Genomic DNA, 22,559 nt, shown 5'->3' on the forward strand with positions numbered 1-22,559 from the left:
GTACGTTAAGTATCAATTTGCTTTTTCCAGGGAAAAAAGTACATATGTTTATTTTGTTGTTGTTTTTTTTTTAAAGAATATTCGCTTTTTTGTGCCTTGCATTTATTTTTCTTATCTGAGCTCACTTTAAAGTTTGATAACTCTGCTATAGTTTATATACTTTTTGTCTACTTTTGTCATGCCTTGTGACTGTTATATTGGAAATGGAGAGACAGAGAGACATTCAAACTGGGGAAGATCCTTTCACCACATACTCAGACTTTCTGGGTCTGGGATGAAACAAACACTGCAGGTATGTGTCTCTTATAAATTCAGATGCCAGAAGCCGAGGCCCTTTACAACGACACTGGTTGGCCACGTTTATCAAATGCAGTGTTTTTAATTCTTTCTTTTAAAAAGAAAATTAGACACGATAATTATTATAACAGAACCTGTGAAGGATACAAATGCATGACATAGACACAGGCAAGCATGTTGGAGAATTTGAAGCTAAATAACTCAAAAAACAATTTAAAGTATGGAAAACCTCAGTTAGCAAACAGATTTTAACAAAGGGCAGTAGAAGGATTTATAAGAAAGAGGTCCAAAATTATGTCAGAGGGAGCAATCTAAAAGGCAGGAAAACACACAGAGTAAGATTAAAGTAAAGACGGATGGATTTCACTAACTTGTCAACACAAAGCATTTTACAGAGGCTATAGCAGCCATTGTAGTTTACACTGAAACATCTGTAATCTCTCAATGTGGCCCTAATACTGCGTTGTAAGACTGTAACATGACAAAATGTGAAACAAGTACTGTGAGTACTTTCCGGATGCACTGTATGTCTTATGAATTTGGAAGAGTTCTCAAGCACAAGCAGTTAAGAAAGTCAGAGACTTAATTTAAAGGCAACTTGTATTTTATTTTGTTTGTTCTAGATCAAAGTAATCCAAAATTGTTGCAGATTGCTTTTACATCATAAGATGCATCAAAAATGTCAGTGATATTTACATAAAACATCTTGGTCTGTCTGACACTGCAGGCTGATTCTGGAGGCCCATTGGTACTTTCACACAACCCAATCACAAACGGCATGCACTATGTCACTCTAGTGGTGAGCTGTGGTCAGAAGAACAAGCCTGGTGTCTACACCAGCGTCCATACATACAGCTAGATCAGGAGCAAGATCAACTCAACATCAGTCATCTGATTCACCTTGCTTTGCTGTGTGTTTTTCTGTACTTAGCAGTCATTTGTATTCTGGGAATAAAAAAGGGACAATAGCTTAGTTTGCCTGGGAAAATCTCCCAACAAAAACAGTTTATTAATCATTGATAAAACCAAGAATTTACTCCGAGCCCAGCTTTGAGTTAAAAGAGACACTTACAAACTCACAAAGCTGAACCTGCCAGACAAAAGTAGATCCCATCACTTCAGTAGGCTTATACTTCTTACTCATTGGTTGAAAGTACAAAAAATGATCAAACCTGTTTTGCAAGACTGCAACAAGGTTTTGTGCTTTCATCATTTGAACTTTCAGCATACAGTATTTATCAGATTTTTTAAAAAAGGACCAAGCAAAGTGTAAAAAAATGAGTTTGAAATCCTTTGCACTCTGCATCAGTTGCTATATAACAATCTGGACCAGCCCATATTTCTTCCAAATACACTCAGTATATGAAAGCAAAACCTTTCCTTCAGCATTCCATTCAGTTTGACCTTCAACCTGCAATAACCTTAATTCAGCTTTGGTAATCCTGGTGTTTTGCTCGAACTTGCTAAAAATGGCTCTTCAATTGAAATTTACACCTTTTAGAAGTTTTGAAAAAATTGCAATTTTACAATTTAAGTTAAAACGTTTTCTGAGATGTCTTCTCTTTTAGCACTCACACAAATACCAACAATCCTTCCAACAAACATGACTAGTGCTGTCCTGGTTCAACATGCTTAATCCCACTCTTAATCATATGAACTCTGCTGCAGTTTGTTATTACATCTATAGCAGCTCTGATAATATTGTGGCTTCATATGTAACTGCAAAGTCACAATTATCGTTTCATCAAAGTAGTAAAATAACTCAGTAAAATATAAGCACACTTTCTAAAAGTGACCATCTCTGTCTCCAAATGTCTCCTTTGCTCTACGCTTCTTCTATGGCAGCAACTTTACTGGACTTGGTTGTGTTCTGGAGGGTGGCTGAAGACGAAGACGAGGTGGTGCTGGACTTCTTCTCCATGGATCTGAATGAAGTTGTGGTGGTGCTGGACTTTTTCTGCACGGTCTGGATGGTCTTCTTCCTCTTGACATGAAGAACTTCCATCGCATCCATGTTGACACCTTGCTGGATCTCCTCGCTGGTCTCCACCTGCTCAGAAGCTTGCTGTTGCTGTTGTTGCTGCTCCTCCATCATCTGCTGATAATGCAGCTGAAAGGAAGACAGAGAGGAAGTTTTCAAGACTCTTTGCTGTCTAAAGACTTCCTTATTGTACATATATATATATTTTATTTATTTTTTTTAAGACACTGTACTAATCACTAGTGTCACCACTCCATGATGAACTTACCATCATGTGTTGCTGATACTTCGCAATAGCCTCATCAGCGCTAACTCCATCAGCCAGCCCCAACTCTGCAGCCCGGCGGGCAAGCTCTGCTTTATGAGAACCAGGAGGGGTCCAGCCCACTCCTCTGATCCAGTTCAGGTCTGACTTGTAGTTCACCTTGAATAAAAAAGAAAAGAAATGACAGTGGTATATTTCTACTACAAATGGTATAGAAATATACCATTTGTAGTGGTATATTTCTACCAAATTTAATAAATGGCATTCTTAAATAACTTGGGGTTAATGTTATTAATACATTTCATACAATCTTTGGAAGATTTTGGTTAAACTAGCCTGGGCAGTTAGTTTTTTAATTAAAAAAACATGAATTATGATTCTGATTAACCAAAACAAAACAAGACAAAAATAAGAAAATAATTCTTCTGACTGAGCAGTTGTACTTTGTGGCTTAAAACTGCACTAATGATTCAAAAGGTCCAAAAACATGGGATCTGTAAACTGGAAAACCAAAACAATAAACTCAAAGAGGCTAAAAGAATTCACAGAGTTGGTGCCTCATTATTACGGAGCCCCTCTGATGACATGGTCCAAAAAATAAATAAATTGTGGCCACAAAATACTTTTTGTTTTGGCAGGTGTGTGTGTGTGTGTGTGTGTGTGTGTGTGTGTGGGGGGGGGGGGGGGGGGGGGGGGGGGCACGGTTGTGACAGGCACCTTCAGGCCTGGTGGGTGTGGCCCTGCCAGTTAACCGGTCACACCCAAGGATCTCCACACACACACCTGGCGCCGATCAAGCCTCGTCAGAGGAGCTACAAAGCAGTGTGGCTGAGAGCTCCTCGACGCTGGATCGTTCAGTAACTACTCGTCAGTGTTTCCAGCAAAGTCAGTGCATGCTAAGTCTATCACTGTTGAGTTGTGGGTTAACGGCTGCCTTAGTGGTTTTCCAGCAGGAGTGCGGGAACGGGAGAGCAGCGAGCACAAGTTTCACGGGAGCGGAGACACGGAGCACGGGCACTGAGAAGGAGACACGGCACGGGAGTTGGAGACGCACGGGGAATTTATTGTGTACTATTTACCCCACTGTATATAAACGCACTGTTTGCATCGCACAGTCCTCCTTCCCCACACACCCACGGTCTGCCACACAGACCATGACAGCAACTGGGCTCTCAATATCCTGTTTAAATGTCTCTCCGTAATAATGGTTCCTTGCATTGCCAGGCTTTTCAAAATGCATTTGTAGCTCATTCCCAACCTAAAATAAAACTCAATCATACTGTCTCTGTCCATGGTGTATAGGTTTAGCCTACTCTTATGCTTATGTCTCTACGCAGCTGTCCAGGAATTGTATCAATATGATGTGCGCACATTATCTATTTCGTTGCCACAAATGCGTAATTCGTTGCCACGTTATACCCAATTCGTGCCCACAAATTAGCATTTCGTGCGCACGTTATACCTATTTCGTGCCCTCGAAATAATATTTCGTGGCCACAAATAAGTATTTCGTGGGCACGTTATACCCATTTCGTGCCCACGAAGTAGTATTTTGTGGCCACAATTTATTTATTTTTTGGACCATGTCATCAGAGGGGCTCCGTACATTATTAAACCAATATACAGACCAGTTAAATAATGAGAACGCTCTAAGCCGCAACCACAAAATGACCCCAATGTTATTCCATGGGGCAATTGTCCGTGTTAAAGTAAACATGCTTGTTTTTTCAGGATCTTCATATGGCTAAAAGTAAACACTGAATTTGCCTCATGCCATCGGTCCCACTGATGCACAAGATATTTGCTTTTTGAGCAGCTAACAGTGTTTCTTCATATCAATCAATCAATAAATGACACATCAATAAATGACAATAATTATATTTTCTGAACCATGTTGCACGAGCATCACGACTTACATCACTCTGCAGTTTGTAGGCCTGCTTTGCATGCTTGACATTGAGCTGTTCGGGGTCACAGGTGTAGTCGTGGAGCTTGTGTCGATAGGTGAGGTCACTAGCCTGAGCTTGGCTCTTTTTGGCGTGCAGGAACTCAGGTTGATCTGGGCGAATGTTGTAGTGGGCACGTTCCTCCTTGGACTGACGTTTGTACTCTAAGTTGCTTTGGAGTTTGCTTGCTGCCAGAGAGTGCAACATCTTAGGGTCGTCCTCCACACAGCGCAGGCCTACCTGGTGGCCCTTCTCCTTCACGTGAGCCTCCTTGTAGCGGAACTGTTGCAGGGAGAAATACAGGGTCAGCTTCCTTTAAATGCCTTTGTTTAATACTGTTACTGTATAGTATAAAAATGTTTGTCCTGGAATAATAGCCTCAAAAATGTATTTCAATGCAACAAGGCCCATAACTCACATCACTAGCGATTTCTCTGGAAGCCTTGGCAGTTTGGAAGGGAATAGCGTCCAGCCTCAGGTCATAGCCCGATGTCTTCACTTGCTCCCCAGACGCCTTGTAAACTTTCTTCACGGAAAAATAATGCTCAAGATTAAAATGTTATGTAGAGATATTATCATCTTTTTTTAAAGGATTTTTAAAAATATTTTTTGCAAGTATTTAGCTGATAAATGTGCCTTACATCACTAATCTGCTGGGCATTCATCTTTGCTCTGATGAAGTCTGGATCATCTGGATGCAAGGTGTATTTATGCATGTCGTCATTCTTTCCAGATTTGTACAGCCTCTGTAGTGGATGAAAGGCACAGGCATGAACAAGGTAGCAATATCACCACCAGCAGCTAAGACAACAAAAGCCTCTTAAAGTGGAATCAGGTTTTTGAATCAGTTCTCTCTTATAAACATTTCCATCTTCTTCCTACCTCACTGCACTGCTGATAGCTAGTCTTAGCGTGGACGATATCAGGAGAGTCAGGCACTGAGGTAAACTTCAGGCTGTCTGGCAGCTGGCGATACCTCTTCTATAAGAAGGAAGACCACACACACACATTTAGACACAGATGGCGAAAGCTTTTAAAGCAATACTGCATAAATGCTAAATTCAGCTGCATATGCAGTCAGAGCTGGAGCTCATAACCTTACTGGAGTTTAATTAAAACCATAAACATGATGGATATATTACTTTAATTTGACAGTAAATGGCAGCAATATTATAAATTAACAGGTTTCAGTGCATTACTCACATCACTTATAAGTTCTCCAGCCTTTTTGGCAGACTCCAGCTGAGGCGCACCCACTCCATCCCAGGCTACCCCTTTCATGAAATTGAGGTCTGACTTGTAGAGTTTCTAAACATAAAGTAACAGAGCAATAGATGAGTCAGGACATTTACACTTCCCATTAGTAATTTGATCTCCTTTTCACTCCCAGCTCTCACCTCACTCTGCAGTTCATAAGCCTTTTTGGCCCATTTGACCTTCATGTCGTCAGGGAGCACCGTGTACTCGTGCAGCCTCGTCCTGTAATCCTGGTCGCTGGCCAGTGCCTGCGCATTCTTAGCCGCCACCAGATTAATCATGTCTGGGGTGAGGTGGTACTGCCCGCTGGTTGTCAGTGCATCCTTGCGGTACTCCTGGTCGCTGGCCAATCGGCCGGCCTGCAGGCAGTGCAGCATATGTGGGTCGTCCATGATGCATTTGACCCCAATGTGCTTCCCCTTTTCCAGCAGGTGGTTGTGTTTGTACTTGTACTGTGGAGACACGAGTTAGATTAATCAACTGGAATCAATCTGCAAATTTTATTCAAAAGGATACAAGACCCTGCATGCGACTCCTACTTTACCGGAGCTTAGAGTGAGCATTTTTAAAAATTTAATCATGGTTGATTTAACTCTTTAAATGCATGGGGTTTGCTGTTCAACAAATGACACATGAGCTTACATCACTGGCGATGCCTGTGGAGCTCTTGGCAGCCTGGAAGGGGATGTCCTGCATGGTGAGTTTGTATCCCTGAGCCCTCAGAGTGTGCCAGGACTCTCTGTACTTTATCTGCAAAGAAAAAAAAAGTTATCTATATTGGAATAACGCATATAACATTTGAAAAGAACATGCTTATGTTCACTGTATGCTGTTTAGTACCTCACTAAAGTTGGCTGCATTGATCTTTGCTTGTGTAATCTCTGGCCTCTCAGATGTAATAGTGTAGTTGTGTTGGTCATTCACCCCTTTCTCCTTATACAAACGCTGCGATGGAGAGATAAAACCCAGTTTGTTATCATTCAAATCATCAGATATTTCCAGCAAAGTAACGTGCCTGGTTATTTTTAGTATCCTTAAAAAGGAACGCTGCAGCTTAAGCAAGGAAAAAAAGACCTGTAGAGTACATTTACAAGAAAAAGAGAAATTAAAACAGTAAGGTCATTGTCTTACTTCATTTGCAATCTGTGAACTGTGTTTGGCATGGATAATATCTGGAGAGTCAGCAACAGAGGTGTGCTTGAAGTTGTACGGCTGCTGACGGTATTTTTTCTGTTGCAGAGAGAATAAAAAAGTTCGTTTTTGGTGTAAATCAAGTCAATGTTTTGAACTCCCACCGACAAAATCAACATTTAAACCCAGAAAAATTACAGTGAAACATTTCTACCACTGAAAACGTCAGATCTAGAATCAACTATATAATTTCCCTTGATCATGCATCAAGATACGGTGAATATAGGCAACCTAACATGCACTAAACGCACTAAAAAGGGCAGAAAGTAAATGAAAAAGCATAGGGGATATCTCACTTCACTGATGAGGTCTGTGGCCTTCTTGGACCCTTCAATCTGCAGAGCACCAGTGGCGATCCAGGCTGCGCCACGCAGGTAGTTCAGGTCAGAGCGATACAATTTCTGTAGGGTAGACAAAAAAGAATAAAATAGGAATATTACAGAAGCGAACATGATATCATTTTATTACTGTCACTTAATATCTGGTACAAGTTTCAGCCTTTAATAATCAATTTGCCTGATAGACTTGTATTGTCTGTTACAGAGATAAATAAACCAGCCTTGTAATGGGCCTCAAACACACTTTAAGTATCAGAAACTAGCTGTTTCTCTAAAATACCTTGGCCTCAACAACTGGCACTAAAATCTGAAAATCTTGATCACATCTCTGAATGTAAAAACAAGTCTCATTACATGGAAACAAGTACTGCAAAGGTTTTTTTAAATCTAAAAATACAGCATTTCATGTCTTCATTGATTTAATGGTTTAAAATTGTAAAGTACAAATAATGTTGCCTTTGTGCTCTTTTTCACAGCAAGCTCAGTCGTGACGGAAGAGCGTTGTTAAATCTATAAATAAAAGATGCTGCGTGCAGCTGTCTGCCATCACTCTCACCTCACTCTGCAGGGTGTATGCTTTCTTGGCAGCTTGCAGCTTCAAATCATCCGGCAACGCGGTGTATTGATGCAGGGACAGCCGGTAGTCCTGGTCACTGACTAATGACTGTGCCTTTTTAGCATGTGCAACCTCCAGCATGTCCATGGGTAGGTGGAACTTTGAGAGCTCCTTTGCAGAGTCCTTCTTATACTTGATCTAGACGGGGAAATGTGAATACGAGAATATTGTATAATCATTAAAATATGATTTCTATCAGCTAAACTGCAGAAACTAAGTACTCACATCACTCTGTAGCTTGCTGGCATAGACTGAGTGAGCAATGTTCAAGTCATCCTGCAGTCCCTTCAGGCCGATCATCTTCCCTTTGGTCTTCTGAAATTCTTCTCTGTACTTTTGCTGAAATGACACACAAAACACACAAAGCTTAGTGAGGAGAGATATTTGAAAATCTGTGTTGACAAGAGTAGTTTCAGTTCAACTTTCTGCTAAAAAATAGTAATAATGTGGTTTCATATGATGAAATGGACTCTCACATCACTGAGGATCTCTGCAGATGCTTTGGCAGACTGGAAAGGAATGGCATCCAGACGCAGCTTGTATCCGCCATCACGTATCTTCTTCCAAGATTCCTTGTATTGCGTCTGAAATGTGTTGGATGGACAAACTTAGTTTCACAGCGAAAACATCATATAAAACCTGCTGCAGAGAAGAACTTTTTGACTGACTAAATGTGCCTATGTATGGTTTTACCTCACTGATATTCATGGCATTCAGCTTGGCTTGCACCAACTCGGGTAACTCTCCGCTCAGTGTGTAGTTGTGCTTCATGTTTTCACCCTTCTCCCTGTACAACCTCTGTAAAGAAGAAAGAACAGCATTAAAGATCCGTTTACCTCAATGAAACAGGCCTTAAAATAACTCAATCCAGTGAACTTCTAGGTGCTGCAGTGGTTTTTATATGTCAAGTGGGCCAAAAAAAACTCAACAAGCTAGGTAACAACATTTTTGTTGTATGCTATATCATGCAATAATAACTAATGGCTGAGGCTACAAATGTCAGCTGAACTTACATCAATCGCAAGTTTGTTGCTTAGTTTGGCCTGGATCATCTCTGGACTGTCTTCAACACTGGTAAACTTCAGAGCGCTCACATCCTGACGATACTTTTTCTGGAGAAGAGAAATACCCCAGTGATGAACACTAGGCTGTAACAATGGGAGGCAACCATAAAAGACTCAAGGCATATACGTGTTGGGACCACTAGAGGGCACACACTATATCATAAATATCCCACATAGCAAGATTGGTATGGCCCGGATCTGGCCCACACAATGTGGTTACACATGGCCCACATACCGCAAAGAATGACGGTCCTTTGGTGGCCCAGATCTTGTTTGCCAGAGGTGGCCCACACATGGGCCAGCACAAGGCCAGTTGCAGACACACTGCATACATACACCCTGCCATGACACCAGTCAGTCAGAAGTGCCAGCTTGATGCCGGATACGGGCCAGACCTGTTTTGTATGAGCCTGGGCCACATAAACCAAAACATAATTGGGCCAGATGTGGCATGCCATCACATAAACAGTGCCAGCTACGCCAGGCCTGGCCCATATTTGGATGACATATCACTTGCCATGCCAGAAGTCAGCCAGCTGTGCCGGCTTGACACCGGATCCAGGCCAGACTTGTCTGCTATGTGGGATGGATCCTAACAAATAAACTACCTATAAAAATCAAAAAGATGGAAAAACAAAAGGAGTCTTTGTTAGATAGATACATAAGCACATGTTCACATACAGCATACAGAAAAATGCTTGCTCAGGACGGGCTCTAAGATCTGTTCTATTTCATAAACTAATGGTGGTAACGTGAGTGGAATGACAAATAAGTGGCTGCTCATGATGAGGTTAAGAATAGTGCATGTAAATTCCGGCCTGGACTAGGAAGATCTCCGTGTATCATTTGCAGAACGTTACATAAAACACTCCACCAGATAAAAAGAAGTGAGTTCTGAGATATCAGATTCTTTACAATATGGGCGTCTGGAAAATGTAGGTACCAGAAAATGGCCAAAAGCATTTATCAGGAGTGTTTGCTAAGTAGGGGGCATCTGGATTTGAACCAGAGACCTCTTGATCTGCAGTCACATGCTCTGCTACTGAGCTATACCCCCATTCCCACTGGACAATGAATATGAAAAAATTTGTATGAAATTATACATTAGAAATGAACAAAAGTGAAGTACTAAAGATTTATATTTATCTGAATGCAAAGTCAGGCCTGCAAAGAACCCTGACAGCTAAGGCCTTGCCTCTAAATCTTTCTGGAGATGCTTAGCACCAGGAGAGTCAAGAACATTTGCTAAATAGGGAGCACCTCGACTTAAACCAGAGACCTCTTCATTGCAGTGAAATGCTCTGCCACTGAGCTGTACCCCCATTTCCCCTGGTCAAAGAATATTGCAAAATTTGAATGAAATTATCTGAATGCAAAGTCAGGCCTGGAAAGAGCCCTGATAGCTAAGGCTTTGACTCGGATTGTGTCTGAAAATGCTAAGATGCACGAGAGTCAAGAACGCTTGCTAAGCAGGGGGCATCCGGACTTGAACCAGAGACCTCTTGATCTGCAGTCAAATGCTCTGCCACTGAGCTATACCCCCATTCCCAGTGATTGCCAGACAGGACAAAATTTGTATTAAAATATATGTTAACTCCACAACTGTACTAGAATCCCTATCCTTGTAGCTATCAAATAAAGATGAAATTATAGTCAGGAGAACAGAAGGTGATAAATTAGATGATGCCAGATCATCGCTCTCCTGACTTTAACATGAGACCTGGTTCCTTAGAGCAGAAGTCCCATTATGCATCTGGAAATTATAGGAAGCAGAAACAGGGAGCTATACGCCCTGAATCGAATTAAAAATCCACTCCTGTAGTTATCAAATTAAGATGAAATCCACATGAACATAATAGTTAGGGCAACAAGAGATGCTAAATTACATAATGCCAAATTATATGTCTCCTGTACTCAAAGTGAGAACTGGTTCCACAGATACTTTTGCCTCATTTTTACTAAAAAAGGGGGAAATACTAATAAAATTTAACAGTGATTGTTTTATAGCTACTCGCAGCAATGCCTTGTGAGTCACAGTATTAAACATTACCTCGCTGACCAGCTCCCCAGCTTTCTTTGCTTGCAGGACATCCAGAGATTTCGAGACCTCCCATCCAACACCCTTCATCCAGTTCAAATCTGACCTGTACTGTTTCTGAAAACAGACGTGCGCACATATCAGTATCAAATTGCAGCACTTTTGCATGAAATAATTGGTCATTCCCGTGCCTAAAAGTAAGATTTACATCGCTTTGTAGTCCATAAGCCTTCTTCGCCCAGGCAACATTAATGTCAGTTGGCAGAGTAGTGTATTCATGGAGTATAGTCCTATAATTGGTCTCGGTTGCCAGGTCTTGAGCCTTCTTGGCATGGCTGATGTTCAGCATATCCAGGGAAACACTAGAAATGAAGATTGGTTTCAATGAAGTGCTTTGTTCCAAAACTGCAGAAAATTAAAGGTCAGTTATTGTTGAGTTATACTGAATCGATGCTCTTTGCTGATTGGGGTCTACTTAAAAAGAAGGATAGTACGCTTCATTTACTTTGACTTTATCTGGGGTGATGGTTCATGCAGTCTTTATCAGAGCTTGTTTGACCTTTTGAAATGAGATGTTCTGTAAAACTTTCTAAATTACTGCTGGCATGAAAAGAAAGCAGGATATTGCTAAGGAATCTGCTAATAATGTTTGTAATAATTTAAAAGCTTCTGTCAGTAGTTTTCCTCTTTAACTGATATCTGATAACTGATATAAACTCTTTATCTCATTTTTAGAGCTACTGAAATGTTATAACACATGCATCATTACCCTCTGAGGTATAAAAGCTGCACTTATGATACCAAAGGATAAGAATATTAGGGCTAAATGACCTTGCTAACTGAGAAAATGCAAAATGAATTGCTTCACTTATTACCAATTAATTGAAGAAGACCATGCGATACAGATTTAAGAATGACTCCCTTTACTTTATCTCTAGTACCAGATGCATCTGAGTCTGAAGAACTAAGCTGGGCCTCACCTGTATTTGGTCTTAGTGTCCTCGTAGTTCTTTTTGTAGTGGCGATCACTCTGTAGTTTGGTGGCCAGAGTGGAGTGAGCCATCTGAGAATCCTCACTGACCGCTTTAATGCCGATCATCTTGCCTTTGTTTTTCTCATACGTCTCTTTATATTTCACCTGCAAAAAGACAAGAAATAAATGGTTCAAGATGCTAAATGCTACTTCTTAAAGAATCCAGTGATTTAAAAATGTTGCAACTCAACCTAACCTAAGGTTATTACAAATTTCAGAGTAAAAGAGAATAGAAACTCACATCACTAGCCAGGTCTCTCTTGGCTCTTGCTGTGAGTATAGATAGGGAGTCCAAACGGAGCTCAAAGCCCTTTTCCCTCTGCTTCTCCCAGTTGCTCTTGTATACTTTCTGCAAAGAAAAATGCATGAGGAAAAAAATCATATGGGCACCTCACACGCACATATTGAGAAACTCGTTAAATTGCTTTCACCTTCAGGTGGAAACACAGAAAACTGTGAGGGCTGCGTGAGACAGACTAGAGACAATTTGTGAGGCAAATTAAGCGTGAAAGACAATTTCACGTTGAACGGTGCGTGAGCTGCTACTTCAAAAGACTTAAAGTGCATTATATCACGTCATGTGGATTTTTAAAAGCAAATTCAATTTTGATAATTTTAAATTATTGGACTGAATAACTGGCTAACCAGCTTGATTTTGTGCCATATGGAAACACTAAATAAGTTCAGCTGAATATAAGAAATTGGCTTAAATAGATTCCGCTTTCTGAGAACAACACTATGTCGAATCAGGTCACAGAATCAAACTTCCTTGGTGTTTTTAAGAAGGTAAAATACAGTTTGTTCTGTATTTTATATAAATAATTTAAAATAAAACTAGTTTGCATTTAAATGAAGCAAGTTAGTTAGGAAATTATTAAAAGATAGTCTCTTTTTAAGCATATTCAATAGTAATACTCTAGAGCGACTATACTTTAATCGGTCTATTATTTTCTTATACAGTGCTGGTGCAAACACTGTACCCTGAGGTAAACCACACATCATTGTGACATATATATATATATATATATATATATATATATATATATATATATATATATGTATATGTTTGGTTGATATATGCAGTTTTGTGATGATACCCTATGATTCATTAACTTGTAGAATCATTTTCAGCAGCAATAATTTGAAGTAATCGTTTTCTGCAGATCCTGGTTGCTAGTTTTTGACCTTTTTAATTTCTATGGAAGAACAAAGGATGTACTTGGTTTTCCACAAAAAGTCCCTTTAAAACATCATTTGTCAAATGATTGTATGCATGAACTTATACCAAGTGTAAGACACAGAGCAGTCAAGTTCACATTCTTGAGGAGTTTGTATAACGTAGCAGATAACAGATATAGTTTAAAAATGTGCCTTAATTTTTTTCTACATCAATTTTTTATAAGAGAACTTACTGCACTGAGAAGGTCCGCGTTAGCCTTTGCTTGTCTGAAAAGAGGTTCGTCCTTTGTGATGGTGTACTGGTGCAGCATCTGCTCTGTGTTTGCTTTATAGGCCAACTGAAAAGTCACATAGATTAGTATATACTGCGAGAATGCACTAGAGTGAATGGCGTCTCGTTCCGGCTTTAAAGTAGAGACTTACGTCGCTCTGCAGTTCCTGGCTTTTCTTTGCGTGCTTGATGGAGAGATCATCGGCCACCTGGGTGAACCTGATGCTGTCTGCCTTCTGACGGTATTTGGTCTGAGAGAAAAAAGCAGCCAAATAAACAGTGTGCTTGAAAGAAAACAGCAACAAAGCACATATTTCCACTCACATCACTAAGCAGCTCTCCAGCTTTCTTTGCCTGAGTAATGTTGAGACATCCTTCAGTCTCCCAGCCCACTCCTTTCATCCAGTTCAAGTCTGAACGATACTGGTTCTGCAGAGAGGAACAAATGTCAAGTAAGACTTCTCCAAAAGACTTCTCTTTGCCTTTTTCTTCATGTCTCTGCATTTAAAAGAGACCCCTTAACCAAAATATTGCCCTCAGATGGCTCTCTCACCTCACTTTGGAGGGCATAAGCCTTTTTGGCCTGCTGGACCTTGATGTCATCTGCCATGACTGTGTAGTCGTGGAGCTTTGTGCGATATTCCAGGTCACTGGCGAGTGCCTGGGCCTTCTTGGCGTGGCTTAGGTTGATCATGTCCAGAGGAAGGCTGTACTGGGCCTGCCTCTCTTTGGAGCCCTTCTTGTATTCAATCTGAAGTTGTAACAAAAAACAATAGGTAACCTCTGAGGTTATACTCTGGGCTTGTGTGAGTCAGACAAGTCTACACTATTACAATGCAGATCAAGCAATTCTACTTACATCACTGCTCATCTTAGCCACTTGCAGGGAGTGCAGAGTCTTGGAGTCGCTCATGTTGACCCCCACAGCCTTCTCCTTGTTCTTCATGTAACTCTCTTTGTATTTAATCTGAAACACATGCCCGTCTCACTTAATTTCATTTGCCAGCTTTTACTTCTGATTAAAGCCACTTAGATTTTTGCTTAGATGTCTTTGCAGCAACGAGAAGCGTGAGTTTACTTACGTCACTTGCAAGGTCTCGGGAGGCCTTGGCTGCTTTGACGCTCAGATCGTCCACACCAACTTCGCACGCTTTAGACTTTGTCTTCTCCCACTCCTCTTTATATTTAATCTGAAGCAACAGCAATGGGTTATGGCATCATAATGCCATTAATAAGATAGATCATGTGGATTGGTATTGAATTCTGGGTGCTTGCACGAAGCGTGAAGGTAAGCTATTGATGCAAGTGTGAGAAAAGTGAACTTACATCGCTACACAAAGCAGCATTGGCTTTGGCTTTTTGGATTTGGGGCAGGTCTTGGGATAGTGTGTACTGATGCTTTGTCTTCTCATACCCGGCTTTGTAATTTAACTAGAGGCCACATGAATTACATGTTTAGAAAAACTGACAAAGTTATTAAGTGTTGTGCCTGGTGTTGTACTGTTTACTTACATTGCTGACAAGCTGAGCATTTTTCTTGGCCAAAACAATGTCAGGTGTGTCTGTCACCGACTTGTACTTCACCTGGTCAATGTGCTGCCTGTAATTCTTCTGTAACCACAATGACAACAGCGCTGGGATGAAGTTTGCTATCTGAGAACTGACTTTACATTTTAATAATTTTTCTGATTTTAAGTGCTCTTTAAAAAAAAATTTAGCGTTAAAATGTCCCTTTGTCTTAATTAGATTATTGGAGGCTGTACCTCTTTCAGTGGATCCAGTTTTCTTTGGCTTTGGTAACCTGGTGTAAGATTGGCCGGGTAGTTGTATTCAGCCTGCTCCTGCTCACAGCCTTGTTTATAAGTAATCTGAGATATGCAGGACAAAACCACCACATCAATAAAATCACTCACACAGGCAGTTGACAGTTTATCATTTTCTATTTACAAATTAAACATGTAAAATAGTGTCTTTTTAGCCGTGTAATATCAAATCAAATCCAACCAAGCAGATCTGATTTGATTAAAAATAAGACTTACATCACTTGCCAGCTTCCTCGCTTTCATGGCATGCATGGTCTTCCTATCGATACCCGAGTCTTCATAGTGGCCTTTCATACCAGTAGTGTATTTCTCTTTATATTTGTTCTATAGAAAAATTTTTTTTTTTAAAAGAAACATGTTCATCTGCTGATATCAAGTATTAATATATAAATAAGTTGTGTGTAGGGTGTCAAAAAATCTACAAAATGATCAAAATATATATATTTGACACTGTTTGCGATTTAACTTACATCACTGGTGAACTTGGCAACCTTGGCTGCATTTTGAAACTGTGGGGTCTCACAGAAATTGATGCTGTGTCCTTTGCTGTTCTCCAAGTCCTTTTTATACTCCACCTGTTAGGAAACATGTAAACATAAAGCAGCCAAGCTGTAACATTTTTCACTGCAACCTCATTTTTCTGTTTTCCACAGTGAGAGCTGATCCTTTGTGGCACATAGGTGCCTACATGGCTAAATATACAGTAAAGTTCCTCCCACAAATCAGTCACCATCACTGACACTCCATCATCGCTCGAGAGTCTCTGAGACCAGCCTTTAATCTTAAACATGCTTTGCTGAGCTTAACATTAAAACCAATGCCCTATTTAACATGTCAGTCTCTTTATCATGAAAATATCACACAGGGGAAACCTCACCTTTAAACACTGGTGCTTGAAGTTATGTGGTCATGGCTGTTATTGGGGCCGTCTATTCTGCTAGCTTTATGCTCAAGTGCAAATAAAGTCACTGATCTCAACCTCTGTATGCTGTTTGAATCGTTGGAGCTGTTTAAAATATTTTCATAGAATTATCTGAGAAATCTAATGCTTTGTGCTCCAGCGTGGTGAATGAAATATCAGTATCACATTTAGTACTAATATAAAGTCTATGCTAATCAAGTTTGCTAGTGTTAGCTTGTGGTGGGCAGATTAATCCAATGCTGGTATTGGTTTTGGATCGACAGTAGTGCTATATGATTGATATTTTGTTTCTATCTTCTTACTTGAGTATGTAGTCCACTGAATTGGGTTAAATATTTGTTTTTTAATGCAAAAATATACCTCAGTCATCTTGTGTTCACTGTCAAATCTATAGCACAACAGGAACTGACACAAAGTGCTTTAGAGACAGGCACATTTACATTCCAGGTCTCCAAAAAACAGTTTCCATAAGCAATAAAAAGCTGAAAAGTGTGTTTTATTGTGTAAACTAAAACTAAAAGTGATTTAGTGTTTATTAAATGTGTTTAGAATTTGCAAACTGATGATTCATTTTTTAAAATCATGACATGCTGCTCTTTGCTACACAAGCTTCCTTTATAGGTTAAAAGTATCATTGTCGGCATTGGTATCTGAAATACTTGCTCTGTATTTACTTAAAATACTTTACAATTCGCAGTATAGAGCAGCAGTAGTGTTAGCTGATAACTTCTCATTCAAATATTTCTACTTTTGGATTAAAAAGCCAAAAGGACTACACTCCAGGGTTTAAAATGCAACTCACCAACCATGCTATGTTCTTTATTTACAGTCTGTCATTATATCATAAACATTATTTGAAGCAAAAAACAAAAAAACGAAAACAAAACTGAGATAATGTTTCTGCGTGGTTAGATTCAGAATAAGAGCTAATTTCTAAAGCACATATTTTTACGGCTAAGAATAGATGCTTAAAAATAAAGCACAGTGTGAAGTAACCTTAGTTTGGCAGGATGTGCCATGACCTTGGAGGTAAGCTGTCACCTCACCACACAAGCATTTCAGAGATGCTGAAAATGCAATTCAGGAGGCTTCATGTCTGCTGGACGCTGACACAGTACACCCAATATCTCCCACTCTTAAACACACATACATGCATTTACCTGAGACTGACTGTTGCTTAGACAAAAAGCTATTTGAATATTCACATTGTTCTTTCCCTACGCTCTGAATAAATCTAGACACACAAATGTATTTAGCGAAGGTTGCATGCTTCTCACGGGCCTCACCTCACTGACAATCTTGTTGATTTTTCGTGCGTTCTTCAGTGCCAGATTATCCTCAGAGGTCAGACTGTGAAAGTGTGATGTGCCCTTCATCTTGTTTAAGTCTTTCTTGTATTTTAACTGGAAAGAGATGAAAAATTACTAAGCGTGTTGTAGGAGGAGGAGGACAAACAGTTTTGCTCCTGCAAGGTTGAGGAACACACACAAACAGAGTCTAATTCAGTCACTCTGGATAGTTTAGAGAATGATGACATCAAGTCTCCTCATTGTTGTCCCTCGTCTGCTATTTTGCCCGGTGTTGACAAGGACACTTGACTGATGAAGCTGAAACTCTTACACACTACACTCTGCAATGTTTTGACAACATTTACTACTAGTCCACATGACTAGATGACAGATTCATGCTCCCTTTTTAACTACATGCAATCCTTCCAACACCTACCTACACGACAAAGCATCTAAATGTTAGACTCAACATATTTGGGGCTCAGGAGGTAAAGCAGGTCATCTGCTGATCGGAAGGTTTGTGATTTGATCCCTGGCTCCTCAGGTCTGCATGCCAAATATCCTTGGGCAAAATACTAACCACAAGTTACTCTCCGATTCATCCATCAGAGTGTGAATGCTAGTTAGAAAGCACGTAAAAGCACTGAAGAAAGTGAATGTGGCATGTTGTTTAAAGCGTTTTGAGTGCATTGGGAGAGTAGAAAAGCGCTAAATAAGAATCAGTCCATTTACCAAGATGGACCAATTACATGTTTGTCAAAGATACTTACAGCTTTTAGAAATATTTCACTGGGTCCAGAGTCAGATTGATACTTACATCACTAGCAATTTCCTGTGCCTTCTTTGCGAGGTGATAACCAGGCGTAATCATGGCGGGGAAACTTCCTTTGCCTCGCTGTTGCTCGTATTCTTCAGTATAGGCAATCTGGAAACAGGAGAGCACTTTGCTTTATTTAGTTCACTTTGAATTAAAACAGACTGATGAGACAGTGACAGTGATTTTCATACGTGGCTGAAGTTCTCTGCATTTTCTTTGGCATGGACAATGTCAGTAACGGCCGCTTCAGCGCTGGCTTTCCCCTTTATCTCCTGTTCGTACATCTGACGATACTTGATCTGGTTCAGCATGAAAAAACCAGCATTTAAACCTTTAATCACAAACATGCATTAGTATTTACTTACATATGTGTGTGCTGTATTTTTTTTTTTTTTTTTACCACTTACATCACTGGCCTGCTCAGTGGCCTTCTTTGACATTTTGTATCCAGGCGTGAGGTGTGCAGGGAAACTACCTTTACCTCTCTGCTGCTCATATTCTTCTGTGTAGGCATACTGATAAAAAAGAGGAGACGCCCCATATCCATGAATATATTATTGTAACAATATATTTTTATAGTTGAGCAGACCTAGTTTAAAAAAATAATTGTCAACAATGTCTGTAGGGCTTACATCGCTAACAATTTGTCCTTGTTTCTTGGCCAGAATCACCTCAGGGGGGTCCACAAATGTTGTGTATTTGGAAACTCTTTCCTCGTGTCCTTTTTTATATTCCAGCTGAGGAGAAAGACAACAAAGCAATTTTATTTGGCCTCTTGAATTTTTGATAAACTTGCATGAATTGTTTAACAGAAAGGGAAAATCAGTGAAGTTTCATCTTTTCTGTGAGGTACAGAAAGCTAAATGAAATCCACTTACATTACTTGCTAAGGTATTTGCCTTCTTGGCAGTTTGGTAGCCCGGTGTGATCATTGCAGGGAAGCTGCCCTTTGCTTTTGACTGCTCATATTCTTCTGTGTATTTGACCTGCACAAAAAAGAAGCCACAAAATCAGCCATGTGGCCAACACTGCTACAAATTTGAAGGTTTTTTATATCAACTATTTAAATAGAACATACTCATGATACAACAACACAACAACCAGTGAGGAAAAAAAATCATATGTGTACTCACATCACTGATGGTATTCTGTGCCTGGGACATTGTCACTATCTCCTGGTTGCTCACCATCCCTGAATACCAGGTCTGCTGCTGTGAGAACTCAGACTGAGACTGAAAGGCCTGTTTATATATAAAAGACAAACATGGTCAATTACAAATGTTCCTAAACCAGGTAATTCTGTATCACGTAAGGTTTTTATGAACTTGTTAAATAAGCCATGCAATTCTTTTATGTGAAATGATACAAAAAATAAACAAGTGCTTACTCATGACAGACAAAAGATTTGGCTGAATTAAAATACTAAAGTAGAAGAAATTAGGAAGTTTGAAGAATAATTTTTAATTCTTCTCTCTTTTATTTGATAAAGATAAGAATTTGGGTTGAAAATTCCCTTTAAAAGGGTTCAATGGCCAGTTATTCTCCCAGGAGCTCACCTGGCTGGCCATCTGATTGGCTAGGCAAGCCTTCTCCAGCTCCATGGATCTCGTGTCACAGTGGAAGGTGGACATAAAGCGTTCGCCATCTTCGCGATACTTCAGCTACAAGGATGGCACATGGATGACAAGCATTAAGCCAAGGCCAGCGAGCATTTGCACATGCAGACACTGCACATGTGACTGCAGCATCCATTTTGGTAGTTGGATGCTACTAATCACCTAAAAATAAGAATAATTTTTTTACTGCTAGTCCTAACTGGTATTGCTTTACTTCAACAGTGCCAAACATCACTCTATTCTTGTGCTGCAGGAGAACCTGAGCTGAAAAGCTAAATGATGAAGGGATAATGTTAGAGAGCTGGTATTAATAACTAAGATGTTCCACTCAAGATGGTACAAGACCTGCCCAGAACGAACCAGAATAGAGGACTTTGTATATCATCCTAGAGCTGTAAAAACCATCCCAAACTAATCTTAGAATAGCTCTATGTCAGAGGAAGAGACAGGACAGAGTGACGTCTCTAGAGCATCATCGCCTAAAGGGTATAAAGTACAATCAATAGGAATAAGAAAGCAAAAGCTGCATGTTAACCCAAGCAAGATATATACTTTTTAAATGTTCAGTGTGGTAAATATAGACAGGGAGTTGAGGGCCACTCATGATCCGAGGTCAGCCCTCAGATCAAATGTCGAAATGTTAATTCCCATATCCCTCCAGTGGCTTAAAGCAGTAGCCGAGGCGCTTGCTAGCCTACTGCTAATATAAGCATGAGAGCCTTGTGTGAACTTAGAGACACAGACAGACTCAGACAGACAGAAACAGGTGGCTGAGCAGAGGAGAGGAAGGGATGTGAAGCTGTTTTTCCTGACATATAATTTTAGCCCGTTGAAGCATAAAGTGGGCTAAGTGGAGGGGGTGTCTAGCCCCTGTCAGGGAAACAGAAATAACCTGAGCCAGTCTCCATTCCAAACCTCTGCCATCACCACGGCCTCAGAACCACCGACCACCTCTCGTAAAGAAGGAATTAGACCTTTGTGATCCAACAGTAATGGATACAAATGCTCAGGGTCAAATCTCAAGTTTTGGTGTTCAGTATAAATAACAATCTTTAGAGTAGACACAGCCATAAACTGTCTTTCCTCTAGTGCCATAGACAGCAACAATGTCAGTGAGTCAGAGGACTGAAACATGTTGTATGGCATGCATGATGCTGCTGTGGTTTTGCTCATGATGTCCTCTTACCTCACTGCTGGCCTTACTTTGCTTCTTTGCGTTAATGTTGATGGGGGTCTCATAGACGCTTGTGAATGTGTTGTTCCTTGGATTGTGCCTGAAAGGATGAGATACACATATAGTTGCCAACATGGTCACACCAGGTGTAATTCACAACGTTAAAAATGGGACCCCGGCTATTGTGCAATCGTGGTTTACTAAGACGCAGTTAATTTGCCTCCTCTGTGCTTTACTCATTAAAAAAAGATTATGTTTTTATTTATTTTTATCATGTTTGGTGATTAACTACAAATGATCAATAGGCACTGCAGTAGTATTGACTCCTACTTACACGGAGCAGTATGGCCTCTTCTTGTGGCTGACAAAGTTATTTGGAGTGAGTACCATTTTGCAGACATCACAATGAAAACATGCTTTGTGCCAATTCTGCCAAAAATGAAAGAAAGAAAAAGAAAGACAGACCATGAATCTTTAAATCTGTGTTCAGAGGAAACATGACTGGAATCTAGTTCATTAAGCAGAGAAGAAACGCTGGACAAGTAATTTCTGGTATATCTGATTAATAAGAGGCCCAGAATAACATCAGTAATCACATCACATTTTTCCACATGGACTTAATGACTGATTCTCTAAAGCTTTAATGTCACTGTTAAACTGTAAGTCTTTTTTTGTCCAGTCTTTTAATTAAAAACAATCTCATATCAATAACCATTGTGCAGCTGTTATTAGTTTTATGACTAACACAGACACATTCGAGAGTTCACTTTAACCCAAGAAGGCATTTATTTATAAGCTTTAATGTATTACCTGGTCAATGCAGTTGATCTTCTCAGCTGGGTAGACCACAAACCCACACCTGGCACAAGACTGCATGGTGAATGCTTTCCCTTGTTCTCAAAATCTCTCGGGAAAACCAATAAAACTAGCGTGAAGTATTGGCCAAAATGAAGCCGGGTCAGTCAGACGGACAGACGGCCGTTTAGCTGAGGAACTGGGAATCCCAGACAGTAGCGGTAGTGCGTCTCTGGTGGCTGAAAACTTAGCTCTGTGAGTGTGGGACTGTGAAACTGGCTCTTACTTCACACCATGTCCCATGATGGACCACCCCCCTTCTGTGCCCCGCGCTCAAAGACTGGCTGAGTCCAGCTGTCTGTCTGCAGAGAGGGGGAAACAGAGTGACAGAGAGTTCACATGTCAATCTATATGTGTAATGATCCTCAGTTGGACAGCTACCTCAACTTTGAGTATCTCCACATGACTAACAACATAAAACTGTGATTCCCTGTGTAATACTTTTACTTAGTCAAGTCATCAGCCATGCATGTAAACACAAAGTGTAGGCTGCTTGTTTTAGGCAGGTTTCTGTAGACTTACAAAAGATGTAAAAAACAATGACACAGGATTAATACAGACATATGAGAAAAAATACACATAAAGTG

At 40.2% G+C, this 22,559-nt stretch overlaps 1 protein-coding gene and 2 non-coding genes across 4 annotated transcripts; all 3 read right to left on the bottom strand.

Moving 5' to 3' along the window:
* Positions 1-919: 919 nt before the first annotated feature.
* Positions 920-21,993, bottom strand: nrap (nebulin-related anchoring protein). 2 transcript variants are annotated; one of them, XM_063483015.1, is made up of 43 exons: positions 21,928-21,993; positions 21,452-21,546; positions 21,130-21,217; positions 19,885-19,988; positions 19,461-19,587; positions 19,206-19,313; positions 18,960-19,064; positions 18,735-18,842; positions 18,519-18,626; positions 18,328-18,435; positions 17,508-17,624; positions 15,770-15,874; positions 15,516-15,623; positions 15,240-15,344; positions 14,989-15,087; positions 14,803-14,907; positions 14,559-14,666; positions 14,336-14,443; positions 14,030-14,227; positions 13,801-13,905; positions 13,629-13,727; positions 13,439-13,543; positions 12,268-12,375; positions 11,974-12,131; positions 11,202-11,355; positions 11,006-11,110; positions 8,905-9,003; positions 8,585-8,689; positions 8,368-8,475; positions 8,117-8,230; positions 7,832-8,029; positions 7,234-7,338; positions 6,878-6,976; positions 6,587-6,691; positions 6,389-6,496; positions 5,887-6,198; positions 5,693-5,797; positions 5,372-5,470; positions 5,131-5,235; positions 4,908-5,015; positions 4,460-4,771; positions 2,547-2,702; positions 920-2,407 (listed from the first exon to the last, which is right to left on the bottom strand). In XM_063483015.1, the coding sequence occupies exons 1-43, from the start codon at positions 21,991-21,993 to the stop codon at positions 2,123-2,125; spliced, it is 5,427 nt and encodes a 1,808-aa protein (XP_063339085.1). In that variant the 3' UTR covers positions 920-2,122. The 2 variants fall into 2 exon arrangements, with proteins under 2 accessions (XP_063339085.1, XP_063339086.1); XM_063483016.1 differs by having other exon boundaries at positions 920-2,347; positions 19,461-19,568; positions 19,884-19,988.
* Positions 9,941-10,012, bottom strand: trnac-gca (transfer RNA cysteine (anticodon GCA)). The gene has a single exon. It is a non-coding gene; the product is annotated as a tRNA-Cys (tRNA).
* trnac-gca (transfer RNA cysteine (anticodon GCA)) lies at positions 10,427-10,498 on the bottom strand. Its single transcript has one exon. It is a non-coding gene; the product is annotated as a tRNA-Cys (tRNA).
* Positions 21,994-22,559: the final 566 nt, after the last annotated feature.

Source organism: Pelmatolapia mariae, linkage group LG8 (assembly GCF_036321145.2).
Source record: "Pelmatolapia mariae isolate MD_Pm_ZW linkage group LG8, Pm_UMD_F_2, whole genome shotgun sequence".
NCBI classification, from domain to species: domain Eukaryota; kingdom Metazoa; phylum Chordata; class Actinopteri; order Cichliformes; family Cichlidae; genus Pelmatolapia; species Pelmatolapia mariae.